The following is a 26,305-nucleotide window of genomic DNA, read 5'->3' on the forward strand; positions in this document are numbered from 1 at the left end:
ATGGCGAATCTCGCTTTTGTCTGGATGTCTTTAGGCCATGAGGCTCAAGCCATTGATCTCCTTCGAGACTCTGTTGCTGGGCGGAAACGATTGGGGCACAGTGATGCTCAGACTTTGTCGAATGCTGAGACTTTGCTGGAATGGGAAGCAAAAGGGCAGCATCGTGATTCCTAGGGGAACTATAGTATATACATTACATAGCTAAGTATAAGGAATACTTAAGTAATTGTGACAGTCAGATGGACCGAGGCAGTGACGTCGACAGGCGTCGGCCGCCGGTCTCCGTATTACCGGATATCGGCGGGCGGCCGCGGGGGAGCGGCGTAATTTACGGTACGGATACCTCCCCGCGGTCGGCATCCTTTCAGCCGAGGCTGTTTTGGGCTTCTTCCTCTTCTCCATCTGCTTCTTTGCTTCTCTTCTCTGCTTCTACTTTTTTTCCTCTCCATCGTACTTCTTCTTCTTCTCTCACCTCTTCCTTCTTCACATCTCCTTACCTCTCTAATCTCCCCCAATCCCTCCCTTCTCACTCTATCCATACATCAAGAGGCATGTTCACAGCCTCTGCTCGAAGCCGGCTCTCCACCTCTCTCGCGCGGCCCCGTCTCTCTCCCACCAACTCCCTCCTGGCCCGATCTGCTGCCGTATGCTCTTTTCCTCTACCTTTTGAGTACCCTTCTTTCTCTGCACGAGAGCTAACGAGTTATTCTTAGTCCCCCATCATGGCGCGCAAAGCTTCCTCCGTCCCTGAGGGTGAGTGATCACATGTCGGAGCTGTTCCGTGCGGATCCACTGACTTTCACAGGCTACAAAGAAGATCTCTCCAAGGGGAGACTCCTCCGTTTCGAAGACTCCCTCCCCCGTCTGCCAGTTCCTTCTCTCGAAGAAACCGGCCGTCGCTACCTCAAATCCGTCCACGCCGTCGTCTCCGAGGCCGAGTACGAGCGCACCAAGAAGGCCGTCGAGGCCTTCATCCGCCCCGGCGGTGAGGGCCAGCCGCTCCAGGAGCGTCTCCTCGCCCGCGCCGCCGACCCCAACTGCAAGAACTGGCTGACCGAATGGTGGAACCACGCCGCCTACCTCGGTTACCGGGACCCCGTCATCCCCTATGTCTCGTACTTCTACTCCTACCGCGATGACCGCGCCCGCCGGGACCCCGCCAAGCGGGCCGCCTCGGTCACCTCGGCCGCGCTCGAATTCAAGCGCCAGGTCGACGACGGCTCTCTGGAGCCCGAGTACATGCGCGGCCAGCCCATGGCCATGAGCTCCTACCAGTACATGTTTAACTGCTGCCGCATCCCCGCCGAGGGCGCCGACTACCCCCAGAAGTACCCGGCCGCCGAGCACGAGCACATCGTCGTCGTGCGCAAGAACCAGTTCTTCAAGGTGCCCCTGGTCGTGAACGGTCAGCGCCTCAACAACTCCGAGATCGAGCAGCAGTTCCGTCGCATCTACCAGGTCGCGCAGCGCGCGGACCCCGTCGGTGTGCTCACGGTCGCCAACCGTGACCTCTGGACGGACGCTCGCAAGAAGCTGCTGGCGGCTCACCCGGCCAACGAGCAGACGCTCCGCGACATTGAATCCGCTGGCTTCGTCGTCTGCCTGGACGACGCCACCCCCGTGACCCTGGAGGAGCGCGCCCACCAGTACTGGCACGGCGACGGCATGAACCGCTGGTTCGACAAGCCCCTGCAGTTCATCATCAACGACAACGGCACCGCCGGGTTCATGGGCGAGCACAGCATGATGGACGGCAGCCCCACCCACCGCATGAACGACCACCTCAACAACCTCATCTTCAACAACAAGATCGACCTGTCGGAGAAGTCCGTGCGTTCGGACCTGCCCGACCCGCGCCCCCTCAACTTCCACCTCAACCAGGAGGTGCGCGAGGCGATCGACGCTGCCACCAAGGAGCATCGTAGCCAGATCGCGGCCCATGAGCTGCGCGTGCAGGCGTACCAGGGCTACGGCAAGGGTCTGATCAAGAAGTTCAAGTGCAGCCCCGATGCCTACGTCCAGATGATCATCCAGCTGGCCTACTTCAAGATGTACGGCAAGAACCGCCCCACCTACGAGTCCGCGTCGACCCGGAAGTTCCAGGAGGGCCGCACCGAGACCATCCGCTCGGTGTCGGACGACAGCGTCGCCTTCTGCAAGGCCATCTCCGACCCCGCCGTTCCCCGCGAGGAGGCCGTGCGCCTCTTCCGCCAAGCGCTTGCCGCGCACTCCAAGTACACTGCCGAGGCCAGCGACGGCCGTGGTGTCGACCGCCACCTCTTCGGTCTGAAGAAGCTCCTCCGCGAGGGCGAGAAGCTGCCCGCCCTGTACGAGGACCCCGCCTACGCCTACAGTGGATCGTGGTACCTCTCCACCAGCCAGCTGAGCTCGGAGTTCTTCAATGGATACGGATGGTCGCAGGTGATTGACGATGGATTCGGCATCGCCTACATGATCAACGAGAACAGGTATGTTCCTCCGGCTAATTGTCAGGCGCATATACTAACGATAGCAGCCTTAACTTCAACATTGTTTGCAAGCGGATTGGAGCCGACCGCATGAGCTACTACCTGAACGAGGCGGCCACTGACCTGCGCGACATGCTGATGCCCGACCTGGCTGCGCAGGCCGAGAAGGCGAAGATGTAAGGTGTATGATATAGAGGTAGAGAACATAGATGTGGTTATTGTAGGTTAATGGGAAGACATTTGAACATCTAATCTTTAGCGTATACCGCGGATCTTGTAGACTGGAACAAACATCGTAGAGGCTCTCGTCTTCAGTCGTCCATCTCTTTATGAGATTGTATCTTGGCTCACGCCATCCTTTGTTACGGTCCATTCTTCCTGGTGTTGTTCGCGCATGACTGTCTGTGAGGAGTCATGAAGACTACAGACACCAATTTCTTCCATGTCCTCTCGGGAGATATCTCCACCTGGGTGGAGACGAACACTCGGTGTAGAGATTTTGATACTGGTTGAGGGGTAGAATGGAAGGAGGATTGTGGAGATGCACGACATAACTTCAGGCGGAACATAGCACAATAGCTGGTCTTTAGACAATATATACAAGGGTCCCATTCGTCGTATAGATAGTTTCATGCAGTATGTATTCAGAATCCCAGATCCTTTATGGTTGCACCTGCAGTATATCAGGTCAATTCGAAGATGCATCAGGGTATCACAGTCACGCTATACTAAACCAAGCAATCTCTCCAACACCAGCAAACCAACAAGCAAACTGAGACCCAGAAAGTCTGCGCTAATGAAACACGGAGAGAAGCTGTATACAATAAAACCAACTATATAGACATAGCCACCCAGTCCTAATCGTCCCATCCAACTCAAGCACTATCTTCTCCCTTGTTGCCAGCTTCGATTGCTGCAGGCCAACCCAACCCGAAAAGATCCGCCACCTCCTCCAGGTACATCACCGAACCTCCGCTGTCGACAAGGGCCGCTCCCAGGACCGCCTGCACGGTGGTCGCCATCACGTCCATCTGGCAACGCTCGTGGGGAAATTGCACTTGATCGGTGCTCCAACCTTGCGAGTAGAAATGGTGGGAGAGGGCATCTTTCATCGGCTCGATATGAGTGACGAACGAGGAGGACTGTTCGTCAGTCCATCCCTGGGCGCACAAGAAGTCGTAAAGTCTCTTCTCGGGAAGACTCAGGCTCGAGGGGTCGATGGGTGTGGAGGGAGTTTGACTTGGGTCTGGGAGACCAGGAGCAGACGGAGGGGTTTTCTTATGTGCTTCAACAGACATGTTAAGACTGGCAAATTCAATGAACAATAACCAGGGACGATGCCGTATGAGAACGGAGGTGGGAGCACCTCGACAAGATCTTCCGCATTGAGTATGACAAAGAACGACAGGGGGAACAACGCCGAGAGAGGCTTAATGTCAACAATTTACCTTCATGCCCGATTTGATGCTTAATGAGTAATAGCAGAATGCGAAAACGGTGTTGAAGGTGGGCATTTTTGACTGGCAGATGACAGTTTCACTATTTTATGGAGAACTATATTTTCGAGCAGTACCCGGAGTCGTTGGTGGTAATGGATGTTGGACGACTAATATAGGCCACCACGTAGGCAGTGCGATTTATACATCTACATAACCTTGCAGTAGTGCTGGCACATTCACAAGAACCAGGGTGATGCTGATCCTGATCTCCGCAACGGTTGTGTCTCGGGTATACTCCGTACCCGACCTCGGCACCGAGCATCAGGAGCTTCTCCACAGCCATAGCCTCATATACCACAAAGTCATTCATCCCAGGTAGCTCAACTGCAAGCAAACCACCATTTCAGACCTCACAATGCCCCAATTTCACTCTCCACCCCCCAAAACAACCCGCTATGCCCTCGCCTTCCCCAGCCCAGGCATCCTCCTGGTAACCATCACGCGCGAGAAGCGCATGAACTCCATCGACACCCAGGGCCACTGGGAGGGCGATGCCCTGTGGGCCTGGTTCGACGACGAGCCCTCCATGCGCGTGGCCATCATCACCGGCGCCGGGACAAAAGCTTTCTCCGCCGGCGCCGATCTCCTCGAGCAGCACGACCGCGCCCAATCCGCCGAGGACGAGGACCGCGTCGCGAAGCCCGTAGGCATGCCGCCGAGCGGCTTCGCCGGCATCAGTCGGCGGCGGGGGAAGAAGCCCATCATTGCGGCGGTGAATGGATTTGCACTTGGTGGGGGGTTTGAGATCTGCCTGAACTGGTACCAGCCCTTCCTTGTTTTATGGAACGCTTCCGGTTGAAGCTGTTGTGAATGAAGCTGCTAATGAAAACAGTGATATGATCGTTGCTTCGCCGACAGCCTCCTTCGCCCTGCCGGAGGTGGAACGAGGGCTGTACGCCGCGGCCGGTGGACTCGCACGCATTGTGCGCGAGGTCGGCATGCACGTAGGCAGCGAGCTCGCGCTGACGGGACGGCGGCTCAGCGCGCAGGAGGCGTTCGATCTGCGGCTGGTAAACGTCGTGTCGCGGTCGCCAGACACGCTGCTCGACGAGGCGATGCGCATGGCGAAAAAGGTGGCTAGTCTGTCGCCCGACGCGGTAATCGTCACACACGACGGCCTGCGCGAGGCCTGGGAGAGCGGCAGCGTCGAGCAGGCGTCGCGCGTCACGGATGGCCGGTATTTGCGGGCGTTGATGCAGTCGGAGAATTTGAAGATTGGGCTTGCGGCGTTTGCGATGAAGAAGGAGCCGAAGTGGGTGGATTCGAAGTTGTAGCTTCATACCTTACAGAGGTGTATTGAGTGCGGATTTTTGAAATGTATTGTTGTGTGGATATGTAGGCAACTATAGATGTGCGGTCCCGAATGAGAACAGGTTCCGCCCCGACTCCGTGTCATTCTGTACCCAGCCCGTCCGTCCGATCTGCTCCGCGCTCGTGCTGCTTAGTTCCTTCAGCGTCGCGGCGTCGGCGGCATTCGCGATGAACCGGTGTCCGTTCTCCAGTCTGCCGACCACGTAGCCCTCGCCGGGTGAACCGTCGCGCTGGAATTGCACGGTATATGTCTGCTAGAGTTAGAAAGGAGACTGGAATCAGTATGGGAAAGCGCACCTCAATGACTGCTGGTCCTGCGGCTTTGGCTGCAATCGGTGGCGGCGAGATGTCTTCCGCATACTCCGGCAAAGGATTCTGCGCTGGGTACGGGGATCCATCTGCGCGCGGCGCCGCAGACAGACACACCGTGTAGTGGTAGGAGAGGACGCCACCATTGGCCAACACGAGGCCCGTACGACCACGGCCGGCTCGGATGTCACGGACGACTTGTGTGATAGCCTGCCTTGGTCAGTATACTGGATGGTATGGTAGGGGACGGACGTACATGCAGAGAGTAATTGTTTCCCGCTCCGCCGAACGACGTCAACCCCCCGAGCACAGTCAACGGCCGGGCCTTGTACGTGATAGGCAGGTCGAGGTGGTATGCGGCCAGTTTGGGGACGATGGGGAAGCATCTATCTTATTAGCGGTGGAATGCAAGACCCAAACGGGGACATACGAGTAGAAGTCGTAGAGGTCAATGTCGTCTTTCTTCAGGCCGGAGACTCTAAGCGCTTCGTTGAGCGAGCTGGATATACTCGGGCTGAAGTAGAAGTTCGTCCGTTCCCAGACTGGAATCACATCAGTATAGTCCGTTCGGGTAGGTAGGCAACGTACAGTTCGCGGCGTCGCTAGTTCCAGCACCCCCGAGCGGATAGATCCAGCGGGATTCAGGGACACCCAGCTCGCGGGCATATCCCACCGAAGTGACGATGCAGGCGGCGGCGAGGTTGACCGTGTTGAAGGCGTTCATCAGCAGGGGGTCTACTCAGTATTAGTAGCGGTTGCAGTGCGCATTGCTCACGATGCACATACAAGGAGAGCAGATCATGCGGTTCTTCTTCGACACCGTGCCGATAGTGCTGGCCGTGTCGGCGGGCTTCCCATAGTTCCACGAAAGGGGATTCTTCGCTGCGATCTCTGCAAAGTTTGCATACAGCTCCGCCGACTCGCGGTGGTTCTCGGCGTAGGTCTGCTGTCGGAGGGCGCGGAAGCCAGCTTCGTACAGGGGGTATACCTGGATGGGCAGGCCGATGGAGTGGAGGGTGCCGAGGTCTACTTCGTCAGCGTGTTCACCACTGGGAGGGCACGTACGCACTATCACGCTGGGTGCGGTCCCAGATGGAAGAATGATCGTCCACCGGGGTCCAGTGCTTGGGAGGGAAGTTCTTCGCTGCTGCCAGCGCGGCCACTGCGGAAGTCAGACGGACCTCATGCTTGATATGCTTAGTGCAGGTGTACGAACAAGTTGCCAGCGCTTCACCACCCGTCACAACAGCCACACGACACTCTCCCTTAGACACCCGTCTGGCCGCCTCGTCGAGCAGCTTCGCCGGTGCGTTTCCGCCATGTCCGCTCTCATACTTGTGCACCGGACGCACGCCTAACCGGTCCGCGAGCAGATCCGTGATGTTCGGATAGGGCCAGGTCCAGTTCGCCACGACGTCGATGCTGTCAATTGCCGCGGTCAACTGCTCCTCGGGCACAGAGCTGTCGTCGATGGCCGCTGCAATAGCCTGCAGCATCAGATCGAGCGGCTCGTACGCATGTTCGGGCTTTCGAGAGGTGTTCTTGATATCCCCGACGCCGATTACGACAGGGGTTGAGTTTGAAGCGCGCGACATCTTGACCTGCAGTTACTGTATACAATGTAGATAGAGACAGGGGTATATGCACTTCGCCAATCTAATTGACCTAAATGCTCGTGATCCTCTATCTCCACCGTATCTCCTCCGGCTACGCGGTCTCCAGCCCGCTGGATCGACTTAGGCCGAGCAACCTCGGTAGTCGATCTCCGCCATCCTTCCACTTATGCACCGCATTGTAGGGACTCATAGAAAAGAAGGGCTCTGCATCATGTCAAGCAGAATGTACACTTCGCTGTTGCCTGATTGATTGACATTGCGAACCCTACACACATCCCAGCTTCTCCACCACAATGGCATCTCCACGTACGTCCAGACACCCCATATCCGAACAGGACTGACCAGTGCAGAGAAAATCCGCACCCCAGCTACGGATCTGCTTGGCATAAAGCACCCCGTACTGCTGGCCGGCATGTTCAACGTGGCCTCGCCGCGCCTCGCCGCCGCGGTGTCCAACGCCGGCGGGCTGGGTGTCATCGGCGGCGTGGCGTACACCCCCGAGAAGCTCCGCGAGGCGTTGGATGAGCTCAAGGGCTATCTCGTGGACAAGTCCGCGCCGTTCGGGGTGGACCTTCTCATTCCGCAGGTTGGCGGCAACGCCCGAAAGACCAAGTACTCCACGCCCCCTCCTCTAGGGATGTATAAACGTACGCAATGACAAGTTACGACTACTCCCACGGCAAGCTCGACGAGTTAATCGAAATCATCATCTCAAGCGGCGCGAAACTCTTCGTCTGCGCGGTAGGCGTTCCCCCGAAACGGGTCGTTGACCGCCGCTCTACATGAACATGATCGGACACCCGAAGCATGCGCAGAAAGCCATCGACGCCGGCGCGGATCTCCTCTGCGCCCAGGGCGGCGAGGGCGGCGGCCACACGGGCGAGATCCCCACAGTCGTGCTCATCCCGGCCGTGTCGCAGATCGTCCGCGGGCAGAAGAGCGCTTTCACAGGCCATGAGGTGCTCCTTGTCGCGGCGGGCGGCATGTTCAACGGGCAGACACTGGCAGCGGCGCTGATGCTGGGCGCCAGCGCGGTGTGGGTGGGCACGCGGTTCATCCTGGCCGAGGAGTCGGGGGCGTCGGAGATGCACAAGAAGGGGCTGGAGGAGGCGGGCTTTGACGATATTATCCGCACGACGGTGTTCTCGGGCCGGCCGTTGAATACGCGCACGACGCCGTATCTGCGGCGGTGGGAGGGCGAGCGCAAGGATGAGATGCTCGCGTTGCAGGCTAGGGGTGTTATTCCCATTGCACATGATATGGACACTAAGCCGGAGGATGATGAGGTCTTGGATAATGCGCACCCGGTGCTGATGGGCCGGGTCGCTGGGTTGGTGAATGAGCGGCTCACGGCGAAGCAGATTGTTGATGGGATGGTCGAGGAGGCTAATGCGTTGTTGATCCGCGGTGGGCAGATGGCGAGACTGTAGCGAGGGCTGTTGAGTTAGCTCGTTGGTGATGTAGATCTGTGCAGACATACGTACTTGATTTTATGCCTTTATCACCGTCTCTCTACTTCTATCCTACCTAGGTACTCCGTCCCGCCATTTCCATCACAGAAATGATGAATGAACGATGATATTCTACATCCTGACTGAACACGGACCTATATAAGAACACATACTAATAAATAATAATAGAGGCTGTCTCACTGGATGGCATCACCTGAACGCCTTTCCCTCATCGCCGGAATTTGAATAGTGTTCGAGGTATGCATCAACAACACTCATATCGCGATATATCTTTTAGAAGGCTCTAATGCAGGACTTGAAATACCACCTAACCAAAATAAAATTATGTCTTCTGGATCCCACTTGTCTTTGCTTATGCTTTAAGCAGGACTCCTCAGTTGCATGGATATTCATATGGTTCGATGATGTTAAACTATACAATCCAAACCTTCCTAGCCTTGAAAAGCATTGTCTACCAGGACCCAGACATTGCTAGAACAAAATGCGGATACACTTTGCTTGTGGTAATCTCAAAAGCGTCCTATCTACACGGCGAAGATTCCAGGCACTCAGACTAGAGCAGACAACAAGTTTCATACATTCAAGGTAGATTAGGTGCATCTACCCAGGTACCTGCCTCTCCAGTTATTCTGTACTTAAAAGACCATCCGTTGCGACGTCCTAGTAACCAGTCAGACCTAGGAAGTAACTACTCCCCTCGCTCGTAAGAAAGGAAACCCCACTAGACAAGTCCTGGCTCTTAAGTATATGCACCGATGATGTACAGGAAGGCGCAGACGACACAAAGAGAGCATAGATCACCCCCAACCCTCCCCCGTAGACTCTTCTTTCTCCTTCGTAACTGATCCTTCTCATTGTCTCGCCATTCTCAGCATCGTCACGTCTCTCTTATGCCATATGTGCCTCTCAGGGACTGTGAATGACTCCACAACCTGAATATCATCATCGAGGCAGGCTATGCAACCATCCCGTGTCAGCGGAGGAAGCAGCTTGCTCATCACCATCACCCTCTTTTCATGGGCCGTTTCAGTGCCATCCGAATGGACGCTCATCATTAAGGCAAGCGATGAACACTGTGGTAACTCGGACGGCCTTCGGCCTAAGACGACACCCCTACTTCTGATGCTCAGCTCCGGCTGACTTTTTAGGGGACTTATAAGTTCGACTGGGACAGGGAAACGATGGCAGGACATGCATAGGAAATGAGACTTATCCTTTCCGGCGGGCCTTTCAGTGCTGTCCGAACGGACGTACGCTCATCATCAAGGCAAGTGATGAACAACTGTGGTAACTCGTATAGGCTTTGCTGCTCAGCCCCGACTGACTTTTCAAGCTATGTAGCCAGTCGAATGTGACGAGGGATGGATATGATGGGATATCGATATGGGATGAGATGTAAGGGAGAACATACCTTGGTGATTGAAAGAGAAAGAGGGGAGAGCGCGGGACGAGAGAATAAAAGTTTGATCCCCATTGGTGCTCAGTGTCATAGTGCTGTGAGAATGACATGGTCCTTAAATATGGTATCAGACGTCTTTCCTATAGTTCGCATCTGGTATAAAAGCTCCTGTCCTTGCTCTGCCCAGTAAAGAGAAATACCTCCAATGTAAATACAATGTACACTTTCAGCAGTCTATAAAGAAAAATAGGACTGTCCGGTATCGATATCAACAAGACAATATTTCAAGAAGTATCTTAGCAAAACAAACTTCTACGTTTTAATATGGTCGATGATCTTATCCTTGGGTAAGACACTCTTAATCCTCGGTCAAATTGATGAGAAAGGCACCGTCTATACAGAATATAACTCGCTCTAAACTTTGCCCGAATTCCACTCGTCGTAGCTTCTTTGAATGCAGGTACTTTGGCTGATGTAAATCTTTTCTGTACTAAACCACAATATCAACGCTCAAATCAGTTGGCCACTTGGCCTGATCCACCCCGTTTCCTCTAGTCCCGACGTTATACTTCAGCTCCACCGCGTTATTCGCAAACTGCGCAACGGGCTTCGCCAGGATGAACGTCGCTCCAACCGCCTTGGACGTCCTCCGTTCAAAGAAGCCTGGATTGAAGAGAGCATCCTTGTCATGGGCATGCAGCAGCTTCAGCATCTCCGGAATTAGATGCTGCATCGTATGGTAGTGGCGAAATACTGGCGAGCCATGCCGCTGCCAGACCTCGTTCCATACGTCGGCGTTGTAGGTGCCGCAGGTTCGGACCAGCCATTGAGAGTAGTAGTTCAACGATGTCTAGCTTTGTTAAATTATAAAAATCTCTGGGCTCAAAAGGGACGTACATCCACGGCATAGCTTCCTCCCTTTTCGGCCCTCTGCATCAGGGCATCGAGAACACCACAGCAACCCATCACCCCGGTACTGTTTTGATCAGCGCCAGCCGCTAATCACAGAGAACAACCTACCAGTAGTCTGAATTGGGAAAGATGGGGGTGACGGCCTCATTGAGCCCCATCGCTTGTCCGTATGCGAGCGAAACGCCACAGCACTGGCCCCATGAGTACACCATCACAATCAATGACATAGTGGAATTGGGCCAACGTACCGCGTCACTGATCTGCTGCCATCCGCTGCGATGGCTCCACGGTCCATGCCAGCCATAGCAGTTCTCGCGAACATGAATGATACCGCGGTCTCTTCCGCGGACAAGATCGAATACCGCCTCGCGTCCGAAACCAAGGCGCTCCATAACTCCAGGACGGTATCCATCAACGACAACATCCGCATCCCGAATCAGCGCGCGGAGCTTCTCCTTGTCACCCTCATCCTTCAAATGCAGAAACGCATTCCACTTCCCCCAGTTCAGGTCCTGGTGCAATGCCGACAAGTCCGTCACATACGGTGAGGTCACACGCATCACGCTGGCGCCCAGCTCTGCCAGACTGCGACTGATAGTCGGGCCCGCAATCACGCGCGTCAAGTCGACGACCTTGAGTCCGGCGAGAGGGCGCCTGGGCGAAGACGGGAGCGTCGCGTTCTCGGGCCACCAGCTGGGCGGCTGTGTCGAGGCCCCGTCCCTGGTCAGCTCGTACAGTCCGGCCTTCCCGCTTTGCTGGCCGTGCTCGCTGGCGAGGTACTCGTCCACGCTCCAGGCGACGGTGCCCGCCTGCCGGTACTGCTCGTTCATTAGCTCGTCGAGGTCGGCGGCGGTGTACTGCTTGACGCGCGCTTGGATGCGCTCCACGATGGCGTCGTATGTGTCGTGGGGCTCGCCGTCTACGGGCAGGCCCAGTGCGGTTAGGGTTGGGTCGGGGTTCATGCTGCCTGTGGATATCAGGACGGCTTGTCTAGAAGGTAAGAGAGCGGTGGATACCGTGCGTGTGGTAGAACCGGCCGTCCTTGGTCTTGTAGATGTTCGTCACCAGTGTGCGGTGGAGAGTCCCCATCGCGCGGTGCTTGTCTTGGTTGGGGAAGAGTTTGTTCATGAGCTCTGCGCTAGAGTGACCAAACGGCTGGGGGTTGCCGTCGTCGCCGATGATTTGGGCGATGAGCGGAGACATGAAAAACAGGGATGCATGGTTGCTGTTGTCGTTAACAGCATGCTGAATCTTGGGTTCGGCTCAAACATACGTGTTGATCGTGACATCAACCGGCTCGGTCTTGTACTTCCGAGTAAGCAGGAGATTGATGAATGTAGCTTCGAGACCTTTGAGGGCGGAGATGCTCTCTCTGCAAAGCGCCAGTTAATGGGGATGCTAGGCTTGTCGTTTCCCTCGAAGTGGATCTTCTTGCCGAGGTCGTTCAGCTCGGCTGGGAGGTTGGCTAGATGGGGGTTTTTGAAGATGCCATCCTGTAGGAGGGTCTTGGCTTCGTGGGGCACGGAATAGTCGATGGAGCCCATTTGATCAGTCAATACAGTGACATAAAGCACAGAGATGCGGATAGAACGGGCACTGTTTATATGTTACGGTGGTGGACGATGAACAGGTGAGGTTATCCAGGCGCTCTCTTCATACAGCTGCATAAGCGACCCCGCATGATCTACCATAATAGCATGGAAGTATATTTCCTTTAGGAGAGAAAATCCTCATCTAAGCTTCCATCATAGTGCCATATTCTGCTGCCTACAGAGCTCTGTCAATGAATAGCATCCGAATAGGTTGTACATATATAGGCGCTTACTCTGCCAGACTCTCTTCATCTCACAAGGCCCTCCCGCCAATTCTCAAGAACAGCTTGGATCTTACGAGGCCTGAATTAGGCCTCCAATTAACTAGTCCGTGCGTAGTAAGTCTTGCTCGTCAGTCGATACGAGACTTTATTCGTCGACGTTCAGCCCCGAATACGAGCTATACATTTCTGGGCACACACTGCCATGGGCAGTCCAACGATCAAAACAAATATATAGACCGAAAATGTCGAAAGACAACTATCAACATTTCTATTTCTATCACTCAAAAATGAAAATAGATGCATTGTGTTGAAACTAACCCAGCACAGCCAGAATCCTCGACTACAGCCCTCAATCTGCTCCAACCATAGACCGCGCTTTGGAAATGAAAAAGTCGCGGCCCTTGACCAGCCGGACGAATATACTCCACGGGGTCACTCCAAAGAGCTGTCCGGTTCCTCCGTTTGCTCCAATCGGAACTACCATGAGCACACTGGAGCCCTGGCTGTATGTGCGTCTCTTCGGCAACCCTAGGATGTCGGCTTTCAGATTGGCAGCAACGACAGGCGCTTGCTCGTTCGCCTTGTAGCCCAGACGCATCGAGTGGATGGTGATGTCCCCCGCCCCGTAGATGGGCAAGACCTCGTTCTCGTCGCCTTGCACGCGAAGCTCGCTGTCGACCTTGAGCCAGCCGGCTTCGTCCAGCAGCCTTGGAGGAATAAACTCATTATTCGGATAGATCCCCGTGGTGGGGATGTAGAGATCCGTCTCCATCTTCTCGCCGTTGTCCAGCTCGACAGTCCATTTTTGGGTGTCTTTCGAGCGAGTCGCATTGACAACCTTGCGGGACGTGCCGAGCTTGACACCAAGTTTACTCAGAATAGATGCAGCAGCATCGCTACCGGATTTCTTCAGCACAGGAAGCACCCGCTCGGTCGCTGACACCAGCGTGACGGTCTGGTCTCGGCGCTTTTCCGCCGCCGCTTCTGCGATCTCCCCCGCCAGCTCCACACCTATGGGTCCTGCGCCGCCGATGACGATGCTCTTCGCCTCGGCGATCGCCTTTTGCGTCTCTTCAATCAGGCTCTGGACGTTGTCGCGGCCGGTCTGTTTGAAGGGGATTTGCATCTCGTTGGCGGGGTTTGTTGCGGCGGTGGTGCTGCCCGACGCGATGACCAGGTAGTCGAACGGCACAGTTTGCTGGTCGTCTACGGTGACGGTCTTTCCGTCTGTATCGAGCGATGTCGCATGTCCTTGGATGAACTCGAACACCTCCGACGGGTATTTGTCGAAGGCTGCGGCGAGCGGAATGAGATATTGGTCTGGCTGGAAGGCTTCGGGTTTCGCAAAGACCCGCGGCGCCGCGATCGGGAAATAAAAGGTGGGCGTCGGGTTGATTAGGATCACTTTGACGCGGTCGATGTCTTTGAGGACTGCATTTGCGATGGTGCAGCCTGCAAAGGAGCCGCCGATGATGGCGATTCTCACTGGGGAGCCCATCTTTGCTGTGGGAAGATGAGGGAGAAGATGAGGTTCAGGTTGGAATGTTGCACAGGGGCTGCCAAGAGATTCGGCCGATATTAGATATTCTCCGAAAGGTTGTCCGGTATAGGTCCCTACGGTATATATAAGGGATTGTTGGATCGCACCTCTGTTGATGGCTCTGAGGTGAGTAGAGCGATCAGACACTAGACATCGCCGCGTGAGAATTGAACCGCCAACTCAAGCAACGCATTCCATCGGGTGGTGGACGAGGGATATATATACCGCCTCTATACATCCGGAGTATATCAACAACAAACGTATCCCGGATGGCCCGGAGGTATGGTATCCTCTCTGCATTTTGACTTCATTCTAAGCAGGGGTCTACGGAAATTACCGGATGACTACGAAGAACCGTGACTAGGTACTTCCAGTCAACGAGCTTGTACGCTCTGTTCCTCTCCCATGCTAGACCGTAGTGCCAATCTCCTAGGGGATATCTTACTTTGCTTGGTGCTGAAAAACACGCACATCCAGAATATAGTTCTCGTTCTTTTAGCTACTATGCATTGAAACTGCTAGTAATTCATTGAGAATCTTGACAATGATGTCTAGCGGGATCAATTAAGTTCGATTGTAGTAGGCGAATATTTAGTACACCAAGTCTCGGCCTTGGTCCACCTAAGTAACCTGCCGCAGTTCCTTCTATCTCTATAAGATTGCTCGAGTAGATTTTCAATTAGTTAGAGATGCCTAAAGGCCTCTAATTCAGTGATGATCTCTTTTGATCGAGCCCAGGTGTGATCGACAGAGTTAAATCAAACAAGCATAGCGGGTGTTCGAGACTAGAGATTATATTCTTTCCACCTACTTCTTTACATGCCATGGGACGATAAATTAACGTAAAAAAGAACTATACCCTGGCTTAGATCAGCTAACACTTATGATTCCGGTCTGGTAGCCCTGTAAAAAAAAATGCTCCAGTAGGAAGCGTCACACCCACCCTGAGGCATTTCTAGTGCAAATTTCCACTAATATTGTCTCTGGGATTCAATTCCCACGGAAGTATTCGTTGCTTTTGCAAGCCCAAGCATATCTGGTCCTCCTTCCAATCCTGATCCTCACCTATTGATGACAGTTGTTACCTTCGAATGCAATCTGGCTTGAGAGCATGACCGCTTCAGAGACCTCAGGACTTCGCTCTCCGGCGGCACTGGAGCTGACTAGCATCTAGTAGGGCTTGGCTAAGACTAGCCTGCATGACAGTGAGTATCGCCAGCCCTAAAGGCCGCGCGATTTGCCGGCATTTGCGGGGCCGAGTTCTTCACGTTAAATTAAGTACCGGCGTATTTGGATATCCACCAATAAATGCCCCTTGGCCGGAGAAATGGCTTTTCTAGTATAGCCACAAGACCCTCTGGGCACGGAGGTCTTCCAGGCATCATGCTGGTGATAGTGGGACATTCAGGAGAAAACTAGTGCGGAGCAGGACATATATAACCAGCGGTCACGCCACCCAGATATCCAAACAACAGGCTCTTGTCAGCATTTGCCAGGTGATACGCGCGATCATGAAGTTCCCGGCTTTCATCACGGCGATCATAAGCATCGCTTCCCTGTCCTCTGCTATCAGCGTCTCTGGAGCCGCAGAGGGATTTGCAAAGGGCGTCACCGGTGGTGGCAGCGCAACTCCGGTGTATCCCAGCACCATCAGCGAGCTTGTATCTTACCTGAAGGATAGTCAACCGCGCGTGGTCGTGCTGACCAAAACGTGAGTAGCATCTGTTGATAGGAACCAGCGCTGCTGACTGACTGTCTGTTAGATTCGACTTCAGAGGCAGCGAAGGAACTACCACCGGGACGGGTTGTGCTCCCTGGGGTACGGCCTCGAACTGCCAGCTGGCCATCAACAAAGACAATTGGTGTACTAATTATCAGCCCAATGCGCCCTCTGCCTCGGTCTCCTAGTAAGTCACTTGACTATCCCCTGTCTCCCTCTTGTCTCCCCACACCAATGGCTAATGATGTTGCAGTGACAACGCCGGCGTCCTTGGGATTACTATCACTTCCGACAAGACCTTGATCGGCCAGGGGTCCAGTGGTGTGATCAAGGGCAAGGGTATTCGCATTGTCAGTGGGGCCAAGAATGTTATTATCCAGTGAGGCCAATGCATGCTTCAGTCGTGGGACGCTCGTTGACGGCGTATAGGAACATTGCAATCACCGATATCAACCCCAAGTATGTCTGGGGTGGTGATGCCATCACACTGAACAATTGCGATATGGTTTGGATTGACCATGTCACGGTATGATCTCTGGAATCAAAGTGAACATACAGCAGATACTAACACGAGATACACTACAGACTGCTCGCATCGGCCGCCAACACCTTGTCCTCGGTACCAGTGCCTCCAACCGAGTGACAGTCTCCAACTCGTACTTCAACGGAGTCTCAGACTATTCCGCAACATGCAATGGATACCATTACTGGGGCATCTACTTCGCCGGGTCCAACGACATGGTCACCCTGAAAGGGAACTACATATACCATATGAGCGGCAGAAGTCCCAAGGTCCAATCTAACACACTTCTCCACGCGGTGAGTTATGCCGACACCTTATGTTGAAAGTACCCTTCTAATAGTCACTAGGTCAACAACTACTGGTACGACATTTCCGGTCATGCCTTTGAGATTGGCGCAGGTGGCTATGTGCTAGCAGAAGGAAACGTGTTCCAGAACGTCCCCACCATTCTGGAGGAAGATGACGGCCAACTGTTTACCTCGCCTAACTCGAACACAAACCAGGTCTGTTCCACATACTTGGGCCATGTGTGCCAGGTGAATGGATTTGGAAGCTCCGGCACTTTCAGTTCCGCCGACACGGGCTTCTTGGTGAACTTCCAGGGCAAGAATGTTGCGTCTGCTTCGGCATACACTGTTGCACAGAGTAGTGTGCCGTCGAATGCTGGACAGGGCAAGCTGTGATACTGGCTATGGATGTCCTTTCAGCAGTGCACATATCATCTGTGTCCTGCCATATTTTTTGTCCCGATTCACACGGCCTACCTTGGCAGGCAGCGTATGTGTTTTACACTTGTTTACCCTCTCCAAATTGCCCTCAAATTGTCCTGAAATCGCTTTGAGTGATTAATTTACGCATCATGGACCGCATGAAAGAGGCCGAGCCATTGGTTCATCCCAAGCTCATGTATTCGGTTTCAGTCCCTACCAGAGAGACTCAGCAATTATCAAGCACTAATTAACCAGAACGGCTACCATGTAATCCCCTCAATCCTTTATCGCGGCTTCTTCGTTGTGCCTATAAGTGTCAAGTTAGTAAACTAGGACTTGTCCAAATATGGAGCATTATCAAACCGAAAAGGAGAGATATACTTTTGTTTCCTTAGAGACGCATCGTCGCCACTTTCAATACTGTCAATCACTGGATGTCTCTGAACACGCTTGTACGCATTGAACCAAGGGCCTTTAAACAGCGCATCGACTTCCTCGACACTCAGACCCGCCATCTCCGGCACCATCAAGAACACATAGACCAGTCCCAGGAAGCACCAGCCGGCGAAGAAGAGAAACGCCCCCCAGTTATCCGTGTTCTTGAGAAGCGACGGGATACTGTACTTGATGGCATAGATGAAGAGCCAGTGGAATGTTTGGCCGACCGAGCCACCGAACGAACGAATCCGGTTGGGCCAAAGCTCTCCCCCAAAGACGTATGGAAGGACCAAGAGTCCTGTTGTCGATCAGTAAACGCTGTCTAGCTCATCTACACCAGTAGTACTTACCGATGGCGTAGCCAAAAGCATGGAAAAAGAGTGCTGCCACCGCTGCCTGTGACGCACCAGAAGGGACAGAACCTTCTTGGTGGTACTTGATGAACACGCCAATGTAGATATGTGAGAGCAGCTGCACAGATATGCCGATAAATAGAGATCGGCGCCGTCCGAGGGCATCGATGAAGAAAAACGAGGCGAGGAGGGTGAAGAAGAACTTGGACAGGCAGTACATGCCGCTCAAGAACATGCTGCGATCGGTTCCTCCGCCCAGGCCGATGATACTCATGATCGGGACAAAGTAAGATGTCACGGAGTTGGCGCCTGACAGTTGAGCGAGGGCATATGAGATCAAGACTTGCTGAAGACGTCGCAGGTTGGAGGGAACGGTAAACGTCTCTTTGACGATTTCCGTAAAGCTGGCGCCCACTCCCCGCAGCGAATCCTCGATATCGTTGATCTCTTTCTGCAGGCGAGGGTGGTCCGAAGGCAGACATCGCACCTCGGACAACACCGCGATTGCATCGTCTCGTCGGCCCGTCATCATCAGCCACCTGGGGGATTCGCTGATGAAGAAGCTCGCGAGGACAGCGAGAGCCATGAAAATGGCCGGCGAGAACCAGACCACTTGGTACTGCAGTCGACCGGCAGGCATATGCAGATAAGCGCCATATACGCAAAAGACCGCGATGAATAGCGCGCTGCCCATGGCCACCGTGTACCAAGCTGTGAGCAAGCCGCGGATCTCCGCCGGTGCAATCTCAACGATAGACAACGGGCCCGTGACGCTGAGAGAGCCGATTCCTATGCCTGATATGATTCGCGCGGTGTATAGTGCAGCCCGATTCGGAGAGCACGTCGCGATGATCTGTCCCACGATCCAAATCGTAGCATAGAGACGAAACGACCATCGGCGACCAATTCGATCGTTGACGAAAAATGAGCAGGCCGCACCGACCGCATAGCCGATGTAGATGATTGAGATGAGATTCTGGACGTCGCTGGCCTTTGCGCCGGATTCAATATTATATTGCTTCTGGAAGCCTGGCAGCGAGGACACCACAGAGGTCGATCCCTGGTCCCAGGCTGGTGGCTGTCAGTCCACAACGTCCACGATTACCCACGACCTGCGGAGGGGGACTGACATGGCGGTAGGCCTGCCAAAGCGTAGACAGCGCAGGATATGAGCAGACGTGGATTGACCATCATCTCTCGTGGAGTTTCCCGAATACTGCGTGCATAGTTCGCCAGCACTGAGCGCGTAAATATTTCTTTGAAAGCCATTATCCTCTGGGGATTGACTATCAGGGAGGTCTAATTGATAAGTGAGCGGACATTTACCATATTTATAGACATGCTTCGTTTGTGTTTGATAGCGAAACCCACCATGTCCACTGACCGACTATATCGTGCTGATATCAGGATGGCGACCCCATCCGAGGCAGTTCGGAAGAATACGAAGAACGAATCGGACACAAAGAACTGGTACTTTATGACCTGTCGTAACTTAGTACTTATCCGGAAACTTCCGAGCACTGATTCAAGCATCTGAGCTGATACACCGCTTCGATCCCAGCCTGTATCTCGGCCTGTATCTCCAGAGTCCATGCGTATCATATTCCCCGCATTGACGATCATCATCAGTATCCACATCCACCGCCACTCCATCCCAACACATTGACGTTGCCCTCCAGGCAGTATGCCACCGACATTGGGCCCAAATACCCTGTTCAGGGTCAACCGGCGGCGGCGTGTTGCTGGAAGCCGAGCACGTCAGGCATGCATGAACTGCAAGGACAAGAAGCTGAAGGTACGTAATATGAACGTGGACCTTGTACCCTGGCGAATCCCATCCAGTGCGAATGTTGATCTTCTCCGGCAGTGTGACGAGGGCATTCCCGCCTGTGGCAATTGTAGTAGGACTGGTACCTGTAAGGGGGAGACTCCAGTAAAGTGATATGACACGTACGAGGCCGGCGGCTCATCTACCTCAACAGCCTGTCTTGTCCAAGACCCCCAGACCAAAAGACACCGTCCTCGCAACCACGTGGAATGGCTCGAGGAGCGCGTCGCCAGTCTAGAAGGTCGCGACCAACGGGACCCTTCAGACTCTTCGCAGACTCCCCGTTCGGTGACTTCATGCAACGACCCCGACAGCGCCCAGTCGAACGCCTGCACGCATGGGCGAGCGGACAGAGCGAACGATTTGGCCTCGAGAGTCGGCATGTTGGACTTCCGAACAACCCAGATGGAGCCGCAGTATCTAGGCTCTTCGTCCGCGTTCGCTTTCTCGCACATCATCAACCGCTCGCTCAGTCGGGATCTCCCCGTTGAACAAGGCTCAGGCGCCGTGGGTAACAGACGTCAGTCATCGCCGTCACCGTGTATGCTGCCTGAATATGATGTCGCAGTAGCGCTGAGTGATGCCTATTTCAAATACATTCATCCACAGTATCCCTTCCTCCATGAACCGACGTTCCGGGCATGGGAAACAACACTTTACTATCCACCTGAAGATTTCACCGCAGATAGCCTCCCTTCGGCAGCATTGTTCTTCCTCAACATGGTAAGCTCAGACAGAGCTACTTTGTAACTGGTCTGCTGATGCTGGATACAGGTGTATGCTGTCGCTGCTCTGCTCCAATCTAAAACCCAGTCCTCGGCTGAAGTGCGTTGGTTCCTCCCGCCGGATATATTCATTTCCTGAATACTAGAAGCTGATGATATCTAGCAATTCTACCTGTCCGCTCAGCTCTACGCCGACGTGCTATCGAATGATAACCTCAAGTCCATTCAAGCCCTGCTGTGCTACGCCATGTACTCTCTCCGCTCTCCGACTGGCCCATCCCTATGGTACGACCGGTTTCCACGCACTTGTGTTGGCAACAGTGTCTAATCGCCATCTAGGAAGATATCCGGCCTCGCACTGCGCCAATGTATCGAACTGGGCTACCACCGGGGCTCCAAGCGACTCGTCCCGACCGCCAATCCCCTCCAGCGAGAAATGCGAAAAAAGGTCTTTTGGGTTGCCCAGGGAATCGATTGCACCATCGCTCTGAGACTGGGCCGGCCTCTAGGTATTGCATTGCGGGAAGTGGACGCTGAGGTATTCAACTTCATTCAGACGTTCCATTGCAGATACTTGGCGCTAATTTCATTCCGCCTGTAGTTTCCGTCGGATGTCGACGACTCTTCCATCACGGAGGCTGGAATCACTTGTCCCTGCAGGACCGACAACAGTCAGCCGTTAACAACAATGTCGACCGCCATACATGTGTTCAAGCTCCGGCGCATCTGGAGTCGAATCCACACCTCGCTCTTCTCAGACGTATCCCGTTCAAATTTCGAAGCCGACGAATACGTTTCTCGGATTGAGCAACTACGGGCAGACCTGGACGACTGGCTGGCCACAGCCCCCCCGTCTCGGCCAGGGACGAAAGACGACCTGTCGATCTTTTCGATAAGCACCTGGTATGAATTGAACTATGACTACACGATACTCCTCCTCTACCGCGACCGACTAGCGGAGTATAAAGACTCGTCTCGTCGTATGTTCGACGAGTGCCTGCGAGCGTCCAGGAACATCTGCCAGGGTTATCGCCAGTTATATATCGGCACAGCCGTGCGGTACACCTGGGGAACTCTTCACTGTCTCTTCTTGGCTGGTTTGACATACCTGCATTGTCTTTGGACGTCGCCGACGATCCGGGCATCGGTGCGGCTAGAAGACGTGACTAAGACATGCACAGATTGCACCATGGTACTCGTGGCTATAGCTGAAGGATGGGATGGAGCAGCCCCCTACCGCGATACGTTCGAGGCTCTCGCCAATCGTACGGTGACCATGGTTATCAACAGATACCAAGAAGACCCGCCCCCACTCTCTCCGCCGGGTTCGTTCGATCTGTCTGGTGATGGGGACTGGGCACATTTGATATATGACATGGCCGAGGCTGGGGCTTTGGATGGGGTTGAGGGGCTTTCGGCGAGCTTTGTTAACAATTTCATTGTACAGCCTGATAGTGGAGGGAGTTTATAAAGTGAATATCAATGGTTTCTCCTTGTACATGAAAGGAAGACTCAATCTTGTTCTGCTCCAACGACCCCTTCTTGAGGAGCTTGATACTCGTCTTACAGCTTCTCCAATGGATTCTGCATATTATGAGTTTGACACTCCATTATCACATAAATGAGCTTACCTGCTTGAACTTGAAGTCTCGTTCTATCATAGAATCAGCACTCCGACCCGACTACGCAGCCACTTTGGGACTGGAACCCACCGGATGCCATTTCGAGCTTGGAAATTTCCCTCGGACCATTCTCTCCTTCGGACAGCCCGTTATTAGGTTTGCCTTGCACGGCAGTGCGCCACCTCCAGGACGAGGTGAACTGATCAGACACACGCTCGAGTTGGTTTTTTACATGCTATCACGCTTTCAGTGATTGAGGCCGGACGGTGCTGGGGTGCATGGACATACCTTGCCCAGGACAGGCAGAAATTTGAAGGCATGGCCCCTGTGTATACATTTAGTGAACTGACGAGGACTGGCAGATGAGTAGGGCAACTAACGAGCCACCTGTACAGATAAACAGGGTATCGGAATACCCAGGCACGTAATCAATTACGTACTATGTCGTTAGTAGGGAACGACAAGGCCTGGTGGCAACGATACTCACATCATTGTCGATACTGTCCGTATACCAACACAGCTAGGCCATTCAGTTAGTATGATCAAGTGAGCAAATTCTGCAAACGAACTCACACGACTATCCGAGAAGCCAAATTCTACCAACTCAGGAAAGCCTTGCGCAATAACCTCTTTCATGCGCGAGAGGCCATACAATGGCACCGTGTTAATGCGCTCGTCGGTGTACTTGGTTCGGGGTGTCGAAATCCGGCTATTTCTTGTCAGCTCATATGAACATTGTTCGAAGCACGAGACTTACAGATTCGGTTGCGTTGGATGGTCTCGGAAGTTGGTAAACTGTCTCGGTGGTGAGCATTAAGGTCATGAAGAGGCTTGGGACCATACCTTTCGACCGCGAAAGCCAAACTTGAGACGCCCTTGCTTCGAGATCGGGAATCCGCCACCTTGATAGTAACTATGATCATTCAGCCGCTGTTCTGGAGAGGAAGGGCATTGGGCAAAACTGGACTGACTTGTCTCCATCCCCCCTGCGGTAGGACCACACAGGGTAGTTATCGGGGTGGAATCTCTTCCAAAGGTCCTGTCTGTGTTTTGGAATGTCGATGAACATCAATATCCCTGCTGTCGCTTCCACTGTCTGGTGGGCTTCGGGGATGATGGATGCAGTCCAGCTGCCGGCTGTACGTTCGTCAGTCTCCGGTAGATGTATATAGAATATGGGTAGACTGAACCGGCTACGATGACAAGGTCTCCAAAATGACGAACTCCATCACAGGTCTGAATTCCGGCGACCTTATTGTTTACGCCATCATTCTCAATGATCAAGTTAGAAAGCTTTCCATGAGGGTCGCCCAGAATAAACTTGACTCCGGCTTGTTCACATAAGAATCTTGCGTAGACGCAGGCCTGGAACAGGTGAATTCGTATCAGTACAAATGAGAATACCAAAGCAGTTCCAACGTACTTTATCTGCGATTGTGATTCCTGCCTGGATATCGAGGAAACCATTGGTGTTTCCGCCGTTGATCTTGTCTATAACGTGATACTTTTCCGCCCATTTCGGATCAATCTCGCGGAGCCTTTTTTCATCGTCTGCATTTCCCTAATGATAGACAGTGTTAGCGTGAACCACAGTCATTAGCTGGCGAATGTAGCATTGGTACCTTGACAAATTGCATTTTGCGAAACTCCGGCGCCGTCTTAGCCATATTGTCCAAACTATCCGCATAGTAGTCTCTCATTTCCGCTCCCTCGGCCAGAAAATACGTCCCACAGTTATGGAAGACTTTATCCTCTGGAGTCAGCCCCTTGGGCAGGTCGGAGGCGCCAGCTTCGGCAATGGCTTTGTTCCATGCGACCCATGAATCTCTCGCCTCGATCGCCAGGTCCTGGTAACTACGCAAATATTAGCATTGTCGCCACACAAACCAGGAGCAACTCACTCGGTTCTGTCTGCGTAGGCCATGCGAAAGACTTTGTTGATGTCTGCTGAGGCGCCATCGCAGCCGTTGGAAGGATCATAGAAGTTCCGGTCAAAGGCACATCTATCAAACACGGTGACGTCTTTGTACCCGCCGCGTGCGAGCCATAGAGCAGTACTGAGGCCGAAGACGCCACCTCCGACGATAATGATTTTAGAGTCCTGTGAAGGCATGGCGGCTGAAGTGAGTCTGTGCAGCAGAATGTCAGTTGAGATTGTTGGAACTGCAGGGATCTCCTCACCGCTGGTATTTATCGGTGCTTTCGGTCTGAATAATCGTCATCTGTCGTATTCTTCCGAGCCGCCGGATATCGAGACTCGGCTTATCAGCATTTCCCGAGTTGCAGTCGGAAGTCACCGAGTAAGGAATTTATGGACATGCTATTTGGGATATATCGTCGGAAGTTATTATCATACCAAGTATCGGAACGAGTCTTTGTAGCCGGTGGGGAGCATCTGTTTGCTCCGTTCGTTAATGCTTCATACAGAAGTCACAACTCTATATACCAACTCACTCGGTAAAGTTCAGTCCGGCCTTAGGCTCAGCGATCTGCTCCGCTCGGACACGGAAAAGATCAGAGATACGCATTACTTATTATTTAACACGTAGGAACGTAACTAGATTTTCAATGGACGCCCAACTTACCGGATAGCTTACCACCTTGCATAAGCGCCTTGCTATGGCTCTCATGGATATCACCGCCTCAGGGGGAGCAAGCACATGTCTATCCATGGTTCGACATATATATAGAAGGTATCGGCTGCTTTCCCAGGCAATCAACCGTACGCGCCTCCAACCATGCCATTCTCCCTTCCGTATTTCCGGGATGCTCGTCAATTACCAGCGCCTCTTTCAGATCAGGATGATATTGAACGGGCAACACAAACCCTTCCCAAGGGATCAGACTACGGTGGGCGCCTGGTCGTGATCAGAGACACATATGTAGTGAAATATGGCTCCCCTTATGACCGAAAATGAGGGATATGCTCTTCTTTTTGTTGAAGAACGGCTCAACATCGCAGCGCCACGACTCTACGCCATGTACCGCGATCAGGACACCGTGTATATCATTATGGGATATGTTCCCGGCGTTTCGCTAGGAACGGTGTGGCCTTCGCTCACAGGCAAATAAAAATTTAATTGTCGGACAATTGCGATGCACCTTCGATGAAATGAGAGCGCTGCCATCGCCCGGATTCTACGGCAGTGTCAATCGAGGACCCATCCCCCACAGGTATTTCTTCTCTCGTGAAGGAGCTGCCGCCCCAGACGGAAAAAGAATTTGGAAAAGCCATCGCGCTTCGCTCACAAACCATGTGGAGCGAATCTAAGAGTCACAGCTTTCTCTCCGACTTTCTTGCCCGCCACCTCCCATATGCCCTGCGCAATCATCCGCCGACGTTCACCCACGGAGATCTCTACAAAGAGAATGTCCTCGTGAGGAAGGCTGCCAAGTCTGTCACGAATGATGAAAAGTATGAAGTAGCTGGTCTGGTGGACTGGGAAACGGCGGGATTGTATCCCTCGTACTGGGAATACGCGCATATATTCCCTTTATTGCAGTTGATTGACGACTGGCCGGAGTATACTGAGAATGTTCTTGATCCTTTGACCCTGGAGGGAGCCATGATGCGGTTTGTCTTTAGTGATCTGGAGTTCTAGACGTCGGATCCGGGATTCATCCTCGGCCGGTGCACCTGGTATAGCTAACACTATCCACTGCCTAGTAGCTTTTCCTCAAGTCAATTACATTTACACGAATGAAGGATACTATAAATATAATGAGTAAAGCAGGTAGAAGACCGGCCAGGAATACGGCCTTGAAATACTTTCGAACAGATGGTCTCCTCCGCCAGGAACTTCGCCCGGATGTACATCCGGACTGCATCCACGGCGGTTTCCGACGTGGAAGCTTGCCGATATGCTCAAAGGATCCTTCTCCACAGGCGTCGTTCTTTCTACTGAGTCTATTGGTTAGACCAACCTGCCAGCGCTGTCTTCATCAGACTAACTAACCTCGCTTCGCACGCTATATTCGTCTCTCCACCACCCTCCGCAGTCGGTGGTAGGGAACTGAATGGAAGATAACAATGACTGACTGCTA

The 26,305-nt window shown here is 53.4% G+C and overlaps 12 protein-coding genes across 12 annotated transcripts; 6 read left to right on the forward strand and 6 right to left on the reverse strand.

Moving 5' to 3' along the window:
- Nucleotides 1–722: 722 nt before the first annotated feature.
- On the forward strand, nt 723–2,648 carry ATEG_01209 (carnitine O-acetyltransferase CAT2; the record flags this gene model as incomplete). Its single annotated transcript, XM_001208574.1, has 3 exons — nt 723–753; nt 806–2,468; nt 2,516–2,648. 3 exons carry the CDS (start codon nt 723–725, stop codon nt 2,646–2,648), a joined length of 1,827 nt encoding a protein of 608 aa, XP_001208574.1.
- Nucleotides 2,649–3,343: 695 nt separating this feature from the next.
- ATEG_01210 (uncharacterized protein) lies at nt 3,344–3,766 on the reverse strand (the record flags this gene model as incomplete). The annotated part of the gene is made up of 1 exon (XM_001208575.1): nt 3,344–3,766. One exon carries the CDS (start codon nt 3,764–3,766, stop codon nt 3,344–3,346), a length of 423 nt encoding a protein of 140 aa, XP_001208575.1.
- Nucleotides 3,767–4,322: 556 nt separating this feature from the next.
- ATEG_01211 (uncharacterized protein) lies at nt 4,323–4,766 on the forward strand (the record flags this gene model as incomplete). The annotated part of the gene is made up of 1 exon (XM_001208576.1): nt 4,323–4,766. One exon carries the CDS (start codon nt 4,323–4,325, stop codon nt 4,764–4,766), a length of 444 nt encoding a protein of 147 aa, XP_001208576.1.
- Nucleotides 4,767–5,310: 544 nt separating this feature from the next.
- ATEG_01212 (uncharacterized protein) lies at nt 5,311–7,182 on the reverse strand (the record flags this gene model as incomplete). The annotated part of the gene is made up of 7 exons (XM_001208577.1): nt 5,311–5,529; nt 5,576–5,797; nt 5,844–5,973; nt 6,018–6,129; nt 6,176–6,322; nt 6,374–6,613; nt 6,657–7,182. The coding sequence occupies 7 exons, from the start codon at nt 7,180–7,182 to the stop codon at nt 5,311–5,313; spliced, it is 1,596 nt and encodes a 531-aa protein (XP_001208577.1).
- A 314-nt stretch (nt 7,183–7,496) lies between these two features.
- Nucleotides 7,497–8,872, forward strand: ATEG_01213 (NAD(P)H-dependent flavin oxidoreductase; the record flags this gene model as incomplete). Its single annotated transcript, XM_001208578.1, has 5 exons — nt 7,497–7,509; nt 7,554–7,815; nt 7,866–7,944; nt 8,019–8,610; nt 8,844–8,872. 5 exons carry the CDS (start codon nt 7,497–7,499, stop codon nt 8,870–8,872), a joined length of 975 nt encoding a protein of 324 aa, XP_001208578.1.
- Nucleotides 8,873–10,564: 1,692 nt separating this feature from the next.
- ATEG_01214 (uncharacterized protein) lies at nt 10,565–12,677 on the reverse strand (the record flags this gene model as incomplete). Its single annotated transcript, XM_001208579.1, has 6 exons — nt 10,565–10,924; nt 10,972–11,050; nt 11,095–11,177; nt 11,235–11,953; nt 12,260–12,582; nt 12,646–12,677. The coding sequence occupies 6 exons, from the start codon at nt 12,675–12,677 to the stop codon at nt 10,565–10,567; spliced, it is 1,596 nt and encodes a 531-aa protein (XP_001208579.1).
- Nucleotides 12,678–13,151: 474 nt separating this feature from the next.
- ATEG_01215 (NAD(P)/FAD-dependent oxidoreductase) lies at nt 13,152–14,300 on the reverse strand (the record flags this gene model as incomplete). The annotated part of the gene is made up of 1 exon (XM_001208580.1): nt 13,152–14,300. The coding sequence occupies one exon, from the start codon at nt 14,298–14,300 to the stop codon at nt 13,152–13,154; it is 1,149 nt and encodes a 382-aa protein (XP_001208580.1).
- A 1,553-nt stretch (nt 14,301–15,853) lies between these two features.
- On the forward strand, nt 15,854–17,268 carry ATEG_01216 (polysaccharide lyase family 1 protein; the record flags this gene model as incomplete). Its single annotated transcript, XM_001208581.1, has 6 exons — nt 15,854–16,053; nt 16,106–16,249; nt 16,316–16,441; nt 16,492–16,588; nt 16,648–16,881; nt 16,933–17,268. 6 exons carry the CDS (start codon nt 15,854–15,856, stop codon nt 17,266–17,268), a joined length of 1,137 nt encoding a protein of 378 aa, XP_001208581.1.
- A 303-nt stretch (nt 17,269–17,571) lies between these two features.
- Nucleotides 17,572–19,355, reverse strand: ATEG_01217 (uncharacterized protein; the record flags this gene model as incomplete). Its single annotated transcript, XM_001208582.1, has 4 exons — nt 17,572–17,602; nt 17,677–18,031; nt 18,084–19,157; nt 19,217–19,355. The coding sequence occupies 4 exons, from the start codon at nt 19,353–19,355 to the stop codon at nt 17,572–17,574; spliced, it is 1,599 nt and encodes a 532-aa protein (XP_001208582.1).
- Nucleotides 19,356–19,890: 535 nt separating this feature from the next.
- Nucleotides 19,891–22,110, forward strand: ATEG_01218 (uncharacterized protein; the record flags this gene model as incomplete). The annotated part of the gene is made up of 6 exons (XM_001208583.1): nt 19,891–20,002; nt 20,069–20,637; nt 20,689–20,739; nt 20,803–20,924; nt 20,979–21,177; nt 21,241–22,110. 6 exons carry the CDS (start codon nt 19,891–19,893, stop codon nt 22,108–22,110), a joined length of 1,923 nt encoding a protein of 640 aa, XP_001208583.1.
- Nucleotides 22,111–22,693: 583 nt separating this feature from the next.
- Nucleotides 22,694–24,374, reverse strand: ATEG_01219 (uncharacterized protein; the record flags this gene model as incomplete). Its single annotated transcript, XM_001208584.1, has 9 exons — nt 22,694–22,700; nt 22,749–22,781; nt 23,019–23,056; nt 23,105–23,174; nt 23,233–23,398; nt 23,602–23,626; nt 23,685–23,822; nt 23,884–24,115; nt 24,163–24,374. 9 exons carry the CDS (start codon nt 24,372–24,374, stop codon nt 22,694–22,696), a joined length of 921 nt encoding a protein of 306 aa, XP_001208584.1.
- A 625-nt stretch (nt 24,375–24,999) lies between these two features.
- Nucleotides 25,000–25,863, forward strand: ATEG_01220 (uncharacterized protein; the record flags this gene model as incomplete). Its single annotated transcript, XM_001208585.1, has 3 exons — nt 25,000–25,143; nt 25,326–25,435; nt 25,542–25,863. 3 exons carry the CDS (start codon nt 25,000–25,002, stop codon nt 25,861–25,863), a joined length of 576 nt encoding a protein of 191 aa, XP_001208585.1.
- Between the last annotated feature and the right edge of the window lie 442 nt (nt 25,864–26,305).

This window comes from Aspergillus terreus, genomic scaffold (assembly GCF_000149615.1).
Source record: "Aspergillus terreus NIH2624 scaffold_2 genomic scaffold, whole genome shotgun sequence".
Taxonomy (NCBI): domain Eukaryota; kingdom Fungi; phylum Ascomycota; class Eurotiomycetes; order Eurotiales; family Aspergillaceae; genus Aspergillus; species Aspergillus terreus.